The sequence below is a fragment of the Pinus tabuliformis genome, chromosome 3_2 (assembly GCF_031772625.1).
Source record: "Pinus tabuliformis cultivar Carrire ecotype Pingquan chromosome 3_2, CPIR1, whole genome shotgun sequence".
Taxonomy (NCBI): Eukaryota; Viridiplantae; Streptophyta; class Pinopsida; order Pinales; family Pinaceae; genus Pinus; species Pinus tabuliformis.
The window spans coordinates 1051079950-1051093929 of record NC_142302.1 but is presented as its reverse complement, the minus strand read 5'-3'; the positions used below and the strand labels follow the sequence as shown (position 1 = coordinate 1051093929).

The 13980-nt window shown below is 37.8% G+C and overlaps 1 protein-coding gene across 1 annotated transcript; it reads left to right on the top strand.

Annotated features, from left to right (window-relative positions):
* The first annotated feature begins 9530 nt into the window (after positions 1-9530).
* Positions 9531-13673, top strand: LOC149184212 (uncharacterized). Its single transcript, XM_089415269.1, has 2 exons — positions 9531-11135; positions 11706-13673. The coding sequence occupies exons 1-2, from the start codon at positions 9531-9533 to the stop codon at positions 13671-13673; spliced, it is 3573 nt and encodes a 1190-aa protein (XP_089271395.1).
* Positions 13674-13980: the final 307 nt, after the last annotated feature.

Here is a 13980-nt window from a genome sequence, read left to right as displayed (position 1 = left end):
TTTATATGGAACAACCAGAAGGTTTTGTACAAGGTCATAGCAGAAGATTAGTTTTTGAGCTCAGGAAATCATTGTATGGCTTGGGGCAGTCTCCTAGTCAGTGGTACAAGAAGTTTGACTCCTTCATGGTGAGCTAGAACTTTACTAGAAGTGAGTATGATCATTGTGTATACTTCAAAAGTTTCAATGACATACTCGATATCATGATCTTGTATGTTGATGATTTGCTTATTGCAAGAAAAAGAATGAAATAGATCAACGTGTTAAAGGCTCATCTCTCTAGGACGTATGATACAAAGGATCTTGGAGCGACAAAACATATCTTGGGCATGGAGATACATAGAGACAGAAAAATGGAAAGCTCTGGTTATCATAGTAGAAGTATGTGGAGAGAGTACTTGAAAAGTTTGGTATGAATAATGTGAAACTTGTTAATGTTCCATTAGCTTCCAATTTTAAGCTTTATTCGGTTTTGAGTCCTAGAACTGATGAAGAAAAGAAGTATATGTCTCATGTACCATAGGCAAACCCGGTAGGAAACTTAATGTATGCGATAGTATTTACAAGGCCTGACATTTCACATGCAGTTGGAGTTGTCAGCAGGTTCATGGAAAATCCAGGAGAATAACATTGGCGAGTTATGAAATGGGTGCTTTGATATTTGATCCAGGTGGCTCCAAAAACACTCAGAAGGCTCATAATAGATCAAAAATAAAAGTGGTTAGAATGCTCCCAAACTAGGACCAGATGGTAGTGCTTGTCGTTCTGATTCCAACAATGTGAATGACACTCGAATCTGAGTTCGTATGGTCAAGTTATTGCTGGTCAAAGTTTTGGTCAAACTTAGCCAAATGGCCAAGTTTAACCGAGATCTGATGCATGAAATTTGGCCACTGGGACAGGTGAATTTGTAGGATATTTAATTTTTCTAATTACCCTTATTTTTGACAAAATTGAAAAAAACAAATTTGGTTATAAAAACCAAAAATTATATTAAAATAGGGGTGGTGGGCTACCACACCCACCAATTTAAAATAGGGGTGTGTTGTTGGGAAAAGTATCCAATACGGAATGACCCTATCTCACTCTAAGGGTGATAGTACCTCAGCAACAAGCAAGACAAAACTATCTAAGATTTCTTCTTTATGAAATGTAAAGAGAGGAGAAAGAGATCCACTAACCGTCGATGTCTTCCGCTAATGGTTGATCCAATCTCACTCCTTTCTGCTTGCTTCCATCTCCTTGCTCTTTCACTGGCCCAACTACACCAAGATCCTGCAAAATGACAAGAGAGGGAAACTACAAGAAGCATACATTCATAACTAGCTTAAGGATTAGAATAAACTAAATACACAAGTATAACAAGACATCATTGAGATACATGCATATAGAAGAAAATCAAAAGGCTTTATTAATGGAAGAAGTAAAGTTTAGGAAGTGATACAACCATAAGAGGCCCAATCCAGCATCACCTTCCCAGCAGAAAGGAATCTCCTCTTCACCTCCTTCAAAGCAAATCACCCAATAGTTCTAAACTCAAACCAACAACAATTATTTGCATTCACAAAATTCCAGCCTCCAGATCTCATGGGAGAGAGATCCATATATAGATGTTTGGAGAGAGGATGAGTCAGCCTGAGATGTGACTAGTGTCCTCTCCCACTTTCAGTTCTTGATTCCACTTGGAGGTTCTTGCTTCCACTTGGAGATTTGGAACCTCTTACTCATCACCAGTCGAATTCCCTGATCCAAGTGTCATTTTGGAAGCTTCCTGGGCATTGACACATTGAGGAATGAGCCCTCCACTTGTCCAAACTCGCTCAACGCAGGTAGCCTTTGTTGGAGTTGACATTCAACGCAGGTGGACAGTGGAGCAGTTGACATTCAGCGCAGATGCTCAGTGGAGCAGTTGACATGATCCAGAATTGGCTTGTTTTTGAGTATTTTCAGGTGGAGAACTTGTCTGAATTGCTGTGGTTTCTTGGCCTTGTTCCTCTAGGGGTAGGAACAACATGTTTAGGGACTTTGGATCCCTTAGATTATGGACATTTCATGCTTCATGCTGTAAGGCACAAAAATGTCTATAACAGGGTGGCGAGAAGAACAAGAATACTAGCAGGTATGAGGCATTAAATATGGTGAATGAAGAGAAAATTCCACAAAGTAGCCCCTCCTTGTAAGAGAAAAATCAACAATCGGTATCAGATCTAGATACAAAAAGAATTGATGAAAATATACCATCATTAGAAGAAGATTTGATGTCAACACAACAGATCGTGGAGTCTTCTATAGAGGAGGAAGAATTCTTCCCCACTAAAAACACCATGATGGGCCCATCTTTTTCAATTTCATATCCCCTCAAATAATGTATGCTCTTTTGTTAATATCTATATGTCAGTACATTTTCAAGAAAAACAAGAAAGTTGGGATGCTTTGTTGGCTCTTGGAGATTCCATTTTTTTCTTTGATTACATATTTGGAGGAGATTTTAATACAACTTTACATCGGTGGGAAAATAAAAGGGGATCTCAAGTTAGAGATTAGCTTCAAGAAATTTGGAAGATCTCATCCAAAAATTAAATTTTTTGGACATAAAACCTTCCTCCAACAAATTTACTTAGAGCAAAAAAAATATGGATTGTGTTATATTGCTACTCGTTTATATAGATTCTTAATAGCACACTCACTCTTGTCTCAAAATATATTGGTCTGTTTTTTAATCCTTCCTTGAAATATTTCAGATCACACATCATTTTTTCTTGAAATCAATGAAAATATTGATTTTGGGCCCCTTCCCTCATCTTATCACCTAATATGGGAACGCAAAACAGGTTTCAACGATCTGGTAAAGAAACTCTGGAGTGAATGGATCATGGGAAATTGAGTGATGACTTGGGAACAAAAGATGAAGTGATTAAAAATCACATTAAAAAATCAAGCTCAAGAACAATAGATAGAGAGACAATGAGAGATACAAGCACATGAAAAGAGAATGGAAATTATACAATCCAATATAGATGATGGGCCTATGACAAATGAACTTCCTAAGGAAGAAAGGGAAGAATTTGCTAATTAACATAAAACAGTAAGTCCTAGAGTATTTAGTTAAAGGAAGGATATATAAATACAAAATATTTTCATAACCAAGCAAAGAACTTTGTCTGGAAAAATAACATCAAAGAGATAACAAAAAGAGAAACTAAAATCGTTGACTTTGATCAACTCAAGAAGGAGGAGGTCCATCACTTTAGTGATTTGTACAACACCAAAGCGTTATGTAGCTTTGAAGCATAATTATCAATGTTGGAACAAATTTTGGAATCTCTATCTTAGGAGGATAACCTTGCTTTGATAAAGGGTCCCACTGAAGCGGAAATCTATCAACAAGTATTCTCCTTTCAACTCAGACAAAGCTCCAAGACCATAGAGTTTTTTCACCCACTTCAAACATTAGTTTTGGGAGGTAATAAGACTTCATTTTTTTCAGAATGGTGGTTTACACTTTTAGAATAATTGCATAGGGCCTGAAATTAACTCTTCCTTTGTTGATTCAAAAAGAACTAAGCCTTGCTTTTTTTCAAGATTTAGGCCTAGAGGGCTTTGGATGGAAGCAATTGCCCCACCCTTTAGTAGAGTGGAATGACACTCTAATTTTCAAGAATTATTATTTTCGTAGACCAAAACTTATTCTAGAAGCTTTTTGAAGAAACATATCTTCAAAAATTATTGGGTAGCTCTCTCAACATTTATATGTTGGAATGTATGGTTAACAATGAATAATGCAATCTTTAATAACATGAATACTGTTGTTTAGATAATCTTCGGCAAAATCACATAACCAATCTTTTGTCGACGCGTTTCGAACCAACCAGTGTGGTTCATCGTCAGGACAAGTTGAAGAACCAATCCGGCTCAGCTTGTTTAAATAGAGTGTGCAGAGACTCCAACGGCTATATTGCCAACGGCTAATTTAGACCTAATAGTCCTAGTCAAACCTCTAATATTCTTGTTATATCCTTAAATTATATCTAGTATAATGATTCATATTTATTAAATAATCTCTATATATTATTATTCCAATATTATTTAAAAACAAATAGTATTAAATTACCATTTAGTTCCATTAGGTAATTGTATATTAATTAATGATAATTAATTAAATCGAATGGTCCCTTGGTAAACTAAATATATCATTTTTTATTTATTATTTAAATATAATGGCCCATTCGAAATTAATAAGTTATAGATAATAATTAATATTAAATAATCTATATTTACTTAATAATTCCATCCTTATTAAGACACAAACACATAGTATTTAGTAAATAACATACTTAAGGATTGTTAAAGTACAAGATTATTAATAATTGTATATCTATAAAAAGAAACTAACTCAAACTAACTAATACTATTGGTATATCAAATATTTATCAATAATATTTTCTTATTTATCATTTAAGTCTAATGGTAAAATTAGATCTCATCTCACAATTTTATAATAAAATTAATAATTAATATTCGTTAATTAATCACTATTTATTCGATACAAATTATTAACTATGTAATTAGGTAAATATATTATTACTTATAAGGTTTAAAAAGGGTTTAAGAAAGCCCTTTTTAAACCTTATAAGTAATAATATATTTACCTAATTACATAGTTAATAATTTGTATCGAATAAATAGTGATTAATTAACGAATATTAATTATTAATTTTATTATAAAATTGTGAGATGAGATCTAATTTTACCATTAGACTTAAATGATAAATAAGAAAATATTATTGATAAATATTTGATATACCAATAGTATTAGTTAGTTTGAGTTAGTTTCTTTTTATAGATATACAATTATTAATAATCTTGTACTTTAACAATCCTTAACTATGTTATTTACTAAATACTATGTGTTTGTGTCTTAATAAGGGTGGAATTATTAAGTAAATATAGATTATTTAATATTAATTATTATATATAACTTATTAATTTCGAATGGGCCATTATATTTAAGAATAAATAAAAAATGATATATTTAGTTTACCAAGGGACCATTCGATTTAATTAATTATCATTAATTAATATACAATTACCTAATGTAACTAAATGGTAATTTAATACTATTTGTTTTTAAATAATATTGGAATAATAATATATAGAGATTATTTAATAAATATGAATCATTATACTAGATATAATTTAAGGATATAACAAGAATATTAGAGGTTTGACTAGGACTATTAGTCTAAATTAGCCGTTGGCAATATAGCCGTTGGAGTCTCTGCACACTCTATTTAAACAAGCTGAGCCGGATTGGTTCTTCAACTTGTCCTAACGATGAACCACACTGGTTGGTTCGAAACGCGTCGACAAAAGATTGGTTATGTGATTTTGCCGAAGATTATCTAAATAATGTTATGGATCACAGAAGTCTAAATTCCTTAACATGAATACTCCTCCTCATAGCACATTGATGAAAGAAATCACATTGTGTGTTGAGTTTGGAGCTCAAAAGATAGGCTAGAACTCTTCTCAACAAACCTTAGACCAAATGGAATGGGATTGGCTTAGAAAGTTTATAGTTTTGGAGAAATTTTCCCAAAACATAGGATGGAGCAAGCTTGAAATAGATAAAATAGGGAAGTTAAGACTGATAGAGGTAGAATTAAGATCATGGAAGAGCTTGCAACAAGGATGGATTCTCTATTTTTATGGGTTATCCAAACGGAACCCAAGGGTTGCAAGAGGGGTATGAGTACTCTATGACCCCAAGGAGGATAAAGTGTTTAGGTAGTCATAGACAAATAATTAATCAGAGATATATGGTCTTTACCATGGAATTTTGTTAGGTAAAGAGAATTGGGCGGACACAATTATGGTTATGGGAGATTCTCTCCAAATCCTGCATCATCTAGTCAAAACGATTCCTCCCAAAAGAGAAATCTATGGAAAACATCATGAAAAGAATAGGGAAAATTGCAAAAATATCCCATCCAAAGCATATTCCCATGTGCTAAGAGACTTCAACAACAGTTTCATGTCCTAAGAGACTTCAACAAAGCAAACAAGTACGCTAATGAGGGGTGTAAATTGAAGATAAGTGAATTAAAGGCCAATGACTAAATGAGGCATGCTATAATTTACTAATGGTGGATGAAGTCTATTAAAAAAAAATGAGTTAAATTGGTTGATACGAGAAAATATAAAAATGGGAAATTGGGGTACCTAAGTGGCTTCATGGCAACATTGAGGGAACATATGCATGCAATTAAGGTGTCATGAAAGCTTTCATAATCAATTAGTAGGGTAAAGTGTTGTAAAATTTGTGTTTTGGTGCAGCAATTTTGTGAGGTATTCACATACAAAACCCCTCTTTTTGTTGCTCAGTTATATCTTCTTCAAAAATATCATAATATTTCTATTGGAAAAAGAGAAAACACATGAAATTTTTTAATAATTGAATTGAGGCTTCTGTGATCCATATCAAGTTTATGAGAAAAAATATTTCGGCATAAATCACATGATAGTACATTTGTCAACGTGTTTCGAACCAACGAGTGTGGTTCATTGTCAGGACAAGTTGAAGAATCAAATCATGGCTACATCTTAAATAGGGAGAGCAGACTTTCCAACGGCTAGGTTTGACTGAAAAACGGCTATATTAGACTGGACAGGGCAAACAGCTATAATTGACCCAGAAACAACTATATTTGACTATTTAATTAAAATAATATTATTATGTTAAAAAGAATCTTATTTTAATTTTTATTTTAAGTTAAAAATTAACCAATTATGAGTCAAAAATCTAGGGAATGTGATAAAATTGTTAACTTGTATTATTAGAATAATCTTAATATTATATTAACATAGTAGAATTATTCTTATTCTTAATGGCTAGGGTAACTATTTAATATAAATTAATTAGTAAAACACTAATAGATTAGTGTGTAAGGATTTAATATTAACTAGAATAATATTGATTATTAATATAATAAGTATTAATATATTATTAGTTAAATTATTATTCCAATATTAATAGATCTAGGGATATTAGTAATTGTAAGAATTATTTGACACACACAAACCTGTGCTCTATATTTGTTTGTCTCACTGACTTGTGCTCACAAAACAATGATCACAGTTGTGCCATTCAATCTCCTATAAGGATGGCGCTGGTTAGGGTTTTGAAGCCAGAGCTCAAGATGAAACCACACTCGGGCCACGGGTAGGTAGAACGGGTCAGGAGACATTGAACAGCTGCCGGCGCAGGTGTTAAAGGCGACTGGCAGGTGGAGGTGGAAGTCCTGGACCGGGCCAGGTTTTTGTCGGTTTTTGTTTTACCATAATACAGTAGATTACAGTTTGTTATCCGCCTTTTTTTCCGTTTTTTCTCCATAAGAAACCGTGAAGTTTTACCACTGTTGACTATCGGCTGTTGCAAATACATTGGAACGGGTTGTAACCATGGTTAATCCCGACGACTTTGTAGACCTGGACCCAGCATGGGAGGACATCCTCTCTATGTGGGAGAAGGATATCACCGCTCAGAATGTGGAACACTATTTTGGGGCCTTTGAACTGTCTAGGTTGGAGGAATCAAATCAGGAGGAACCGCCATTGTTTCGGCTACAAGACAAGGAAGCGGGCAGCGCGGCACACAATAGATTCATAACGGCAGTTTCCAAACAGGTGGGAAGCGATATAGTATCCAGGGGGACAGATGAGGAAGGGTTGCCCTCAGATCCAAAGGGTAAAGCAGCGTCGGTTCGAGTTACGCCCTCTAAGGGTTTTGAAGACTTAACTAATTTAGGGCTTTCTGCTGGCTATTGTAGGTCAAGGACCCCAGGGGGCCTTCCATCGTTTTCAAGGGTTTCTCTGCCAAGAGAATCCATTTCACTAAATGGGTCTACGGTAAATGGTATCGGAGAACACCCAGGTGGGGAACGGGCAGCCTCTGATGGACTGGCAACGGGCCCATTGCTTTCAGGGAATATTGAAGCAGGAATTGCGGGACAGTCCCCGACACAGCCGGAGATAGAAACTATTGGGGGCATAGCGCAGACTATCCCAGAAAGAAATGATGATCGTAGGGGTCTCGGATCTTCGGTGCAAGAGTTAAGAATCAAAGGTGCAAAAAGGAAGCCGCAAAGACCCATTGGATCTCAGGAGATTGAGGGCAATCTAGTCCTGGGGATGGAGGTGTCAATCGAAGAAACCCTAGCTGTGGCAGATTGTACTTTGGTCGGCAGAGCTAGAGGTAAGAAATTCTCCTCTGAATTTCTTCAAGTATGGGGTGAGTCTTGTTTTGTGTCTGCCAGACCTATACAGTTTGAAGTTCAAGTTTTAGGGAAGGGGTGGTTTAAGCTCTGTTTTGTTGATAAAGACGTGGCAGAATGGGTTTTCCATCATAATTGGCACATTGGAAACATTCATGTACTGTTAAAGAAATGGACCCCCATGTTTGATGCTTTCAAGGAGAGAACGGACGAGTTTCTTGTGTGGGTGCGAGCTCCGGGCTTACCATCCTTCCTATGGATAGAAGAAGTATTCAAATCAATTGGGAATAGGCTGGGGGTTTATTTGGAGGCAGATATGTCTTTTTTGGAGACGAAGGATAGAACGATGGCGCGTATTTTGGCTCTCCTTATCCCGAGTAGAGGATTGGCACAAAAAATAAATCTTCAGTACAAAGAATACGTGTTTGAACAGACTTTAGACTATGAATACTTGCCGTTCAGATGCCATTGCTGCCACGAGTACGGGCATTTGGCAAAAGATTGCCCACAGCTGAGAAGAAGGCGACATTTCAGGAGGACTACAGCTAACAGAGGAAATGCTCAAAATACTGTTCAGATATCCGTGGAGCATGAAATACCTGAGCCGCTAGGAACAGAGGATATGGAGACAGAGGAGACTGTCAAGGATCCTGTGGATGAAGCTATACCAAATCAAGAGGTTGCTCAGGAAAACGACAATCATCCGGCGGTTGCTGTGGAGGAACCTGATAAAGAAGTGGCAGCCGCTGAAGAGCTCGTCAAGGAGGATGCTACATGTCAAGTCCCGCAAGAAGCCGAAGAAAAGGGTATGTGCTCAGGGATCCCTATCTCATCTCTAAAATCTCCTGAGCATGTTTCTTTTACTTCGCATGTTACATATCCTAATAGTAATGGGCAAGAAATTAATACTGTTGAAAATATGGAACATATTTCCAGTCCCCTGAATGTAGACATTATTGCTGATGCATTACCGTCTCTGGATATAAACTGTGAAGACCAGTGGCCCCCTCTTCCACATCCAGCTTCTCGTTCCCATTATCCTTATAACCTGAGATCTCTGGGAGGGATTCACAGTGAGCAGGGGACTTTAGGTGGATTGGGATTGACCCCCTCTCAGAGTTGCCCCAAAAATAAGAGAGGTAGGAAGTCGGATATGTCCAAGGCAAAACTTAAAGCTAAACTGGATGTTGCAGATGGTAAACAATACTCTATTCCGGGGGTTCTTAGAGCAGCCCAACCCCCTGAGAGTGTTATAAAATGATCTTGACATCTTGGAATTGCAGAGGTTTGGCCAACAAACCTAAAAAACTGGCCTTGAAAGAGTGGATAAATAATTCAAATTTAGATGTCATTTTTCTGCAAGAAACCCTGGGGAGGGCTTGTGAGATAGAAGCCATGCTTAAATCCCTTCTGCCTAGGTGGATCTTTTCTGCTATAGACTCCTCTGGTCACTCGGGGGGCATTGCTATTGGTTTCAAAGAAGGACGGGTAAAGGTCATAAACCAATGGGGGATGAAACAAGTCATGGGCATGGAGGTATTATCTCCAGATTTCACTTTCCCTATCTCCTTAGTAAATGTCTATGGGCCATGTCAGGGCAGGGAATCTTTTTGGGAAGATTTGATGTCAAAATCAGTAATGAAATCCCCTTTGATGGTGGCGGGAGGTGATTTAAACTTTTCCATAGGCAGAGCAGAAGCTTGGGGACCATCTGCTAGAGAAGATCCTCTAACAGATTTTTTCTTTAACCTCATCCTGGATAATAACTTCATAGATCCTTCACCGATCAAACTAAAGCCCACTTGGAGGAACCGAAGGGTAGGTGAAGATCGGATAGCCAAAAGACTAGACCGCTTTTTGGTAGCTGAGTCTTTGATTTCCAAAACCCCCATGCTCAGACAGTGGGTTGAGGAAAGAGGGAATTCGGATCATTTCCCTGTTTTTCTAGATCTTTCTTTCCCTCCTCCCAAGCCTCCTGCCCCTTTTAAGTTTAATCCAGCTTGGCTCCAGGATCTCTCTTTCTGCAATCTGTTTAATGAAACATGGATTCACCCTGTTCACAATACAGATGAGGATAAATGTTTTTTGTTTATGGAGAACCTTAAAAGATTGAAGAAAGCCACAATATCCTGGGCAAAGGAAAGAAAACTGAAACAAAATGAGGAGCTGGTTAAAATTAGGGAGGAGCTGAAGCAGATGGAAAGTGTGGAGGTAGATGGATACTCTTCACAGGCCTCAAAAGACAGAATTCTTCTTTTGGAGAAGCAGCAAAATAAAATCCTCTTGGATAAGGAAGAAGAATGGAGAATCAAGAGTAGGGCGATTTGGTTAAAATCTGGGGATGAGAACACCAGGTTTTTCCATAACTTTGCAAAAGGTAGGAAAGCTGCAAATACTATTTGGCGCCTTAAAGATGAAGAAGGGAGGGAAATCAGTTCCTTTCCAGAGCTTTCCGGGTTAGGGAAAAGACATTTCCAGAATATTTTTGCAGACTCTGGGGAGGCTACTATTGCAGAAGTCTTTCGAACTGTGCAAAGCTTCCCTAGATACATTGAGGAAGATGAAGCAGAATATCTTTCAATCCCGGTTTCAAAGGAGGAGGTTGAAGCAGCTATGAAGCTTATGGGCAAGGATAAGAGTCCAGGCCCAGATGGCTGGACTATAGAACTGTTTCTCCATTTTTATGACCAAATAGGATCCGAAATTACTGAAGTAGTTGAAGAGTCTAGACAGAAAGGAGAAGTTTATAGACCTTTCAACTCAATTTTTATTGCTCTTATTCCTAAGAAGGATGACCTAGAAAGTTTTGAAGACTTTAGACCAATATCATTGTGTAATTGCATCTACAAGATTATAGCAAAGGTTATTGCCCTCAGATTAGCTCCAATTCTGGCACAAAATATATCAATGGAACAATTTGGTTTCCTGGAAGGAAGACAAATTCATGAAGCTATTGGGGTAGCCCAAGACGTCATTCATAGTGTCAGATTGAAGAAAAAAAAGGGGGTTGTTCTCAAAATTGACCTATCTAAAGCATATGATCGGATCAGTTGGCTCTATTTGCGGATGTTGCTAACTCAAGTGGGATTCAGCTATCCCTTTATTAGCTGGATCATGGGTTGCATCACAAATGTCAGCTTTGCAGTTCTGGTCAATGGTGCAGCTTCCTCTTTTTTCAACAGCCAGAGAGGACTCAGGCAAGGTTGTCCATTATCCCCTCTCCTCTTTCTTCTTGTGGCAGAAGGGCTAAGTAGATTGATTCACAAAGCCAGAAGAGAAGATAAGGTAAAGGGTATCGAGGTAGCAATTAATCTCTTCATCACACACCTTCTTTTTGTAGATGACATTTTGATTTTCACCAATGGTTCCTATAATGAACTAAAGGAGCTCAAATGTATTTTTGACCTTTTTCTTAAAGCAACTGGAATGCAGATAAATACAAGAAAATCCCAAGCTTGTGTGGCGGATTTAGAAAGAAGAGAAAGGAATAGAATGGCTAATCTATTCCCTTTCCCCATTCAGCCACTGGATTCTCCCTTCAAATACTTGGGCTTTTGGTTAAAGCCAGCAGGTTACAAAAAAGAGGATTGGAATTGGCTCATCGCTAAGATTGAATCCAGAATCTCACATTGGAGCTTCAGATGGCTATCCAGAGCTGGTAGGCTGACCCTTATTAAATCAGTTCTGTTAGCCATTCCGGTTTACTGGGCTGCTCTAACTTGGATCCCCAAAGGCGTAATGGAGAAAATCAGAAGAATTTGCTGCAGATTTTTATGGGCGGGATCAAAGGAGTCCTCTGTGTTACCCTGGGTAGCATGGGACAAAGTGGCCAGACCAAAAGAATGGGGAGGGTGGGGCATTAAAAGACTCCCTGATTTCTGCCTCTCATTAGCAGCGAAATCTGGATGGAGGCTAATAACTATGGAAAATTTATGGACAAGGGTGGTGAAAAGAAAATACATCGACCCTATCCCTATGGAAGACTGGATTCAGAGTCAAAATAAGAAGATAAAAAATATATCAGCCATCTGGAAAGCCACGGTGGAAGCCTTTTCAGTGATCGAGCAAGGATTAGCTTGGAAAGTTGGAGATGGAAGACAGGTAAGGATTGGCAGAGATCCATGGCTCGGATGCAATGAAGCTTATGCCTTATCACCAAGGCTTCTCAGACACTTGGATAGTAAATGTATTACAGCTTTAAATCAGGTGGAGAAGGTTGGGCAGTCTACTATATGGGGCCAGGCTTGGATGGATGATGTAAATTTGGGGCTAAATGTCAGATGGAAGATTGAGTGGGAGGGCTTCATCAAAGAATTACAACATTCAAATGTCAGGATAAAAGATGAACCTGATTGTTTGATGTGGGCACAGAGTATATCAGGGGAATATTCCCCAAAAGATGGATATCTTTTCTTAATGGGAAAGAAAGGATGGGGGGTTCCGGATTGGTGGGCCAAAAATATCTGGAAACTCAAAAGCCCAGCTAAGGCCAGGCTTTTTCTTTGGTGCATCTTTAAAAGGAAGGTCCCAACATGGGAAATCTTACAAGCTAGGTTCTTGGTGGGGCCTAGTAGATGCCCCCTTTGCAAGTCTGAAGAAGAAACCATAAATCATCTTTTCATAATTTGTGCTGTTTCAAGAAAGATATGGGAGGAGGTCACTGGCATGCTAAAGATAAAAGCTCAGTGGGGGAGTGAACCCTTGGAGACAGCCTGGAGGAAATGGTGGCATGCCTATCCGGAGGGAAACTTGAGAAATTTGCCTCTTATCTTCTGCTGGGCTATATGGCTTGCCAGAAATAAAAGTCTCTTCCAAGATAAGGACACCCCTCCTTCTGTCATTGCTATTAATATAGCTGCTATATACTCTGCCTTACCGCCCCCTGAGGTTAAAACCCCTAAACCAAATCAAAAACAAATCAACATACAGGAAGGCATTCCTTGTGGGTTCTTTGATGGGGCATCCCAAAACAATAGGGCTGGAGCTGGCCTGTGCATACATATCAATCCGAATCATTCTTTAAAAGCTTCTGTTGGGCTGGGTATAGGCACGAATAACTATGCTGAATTATCTGCTCTGCGCTACCTCTTATGCTGGCTTCTTCACAGAAATATCAACACAATTCAGATATTTGGGGACTCACTAAATGTCATAAATTGGGTCAATGGGAATGCATCTTGTCAAAATCAGATTTTGATGACTCTTGTTGAAGAAATTTCTTTATTAAAGGCATCCTTTAATATGTTCTCTATCTTCCATATTTACAGGGACAAGAATGAGGAAGCAGACCAGCTTTCTAAGGCTGGCTTACAACAGGATATGGGCAGCTGGACAGTAGAAGAGTGCAGACAGGGACAGACAGTCATCTCAAATCAGCCTCCTTATTTACAGTCACTTTGATTACAGTACATCTTCCTCTTTTTGACAGCAGTTTTTGCGGATTTATATGGTTTTTCTGTGTATATATTTATCAGTTTTCCTTTCAGTTCTATCAGGTTTATAACCACAACAAACAATTTTTTGATACATACTTTTATGGTTACTTTCTGGTTTATAAACTCATACATGTTTTTGTTATATGGGGTTGTTTTCCTTCCGTTGAAGGAGACCCCAGCTGTGTTGTTACGGTTGTCATCATGAGTTTTACTTTGCCTCCAATGGGAGGAAGATTGTACAGGTACTAAACCAGTAGAAGCAGCTCCTAATT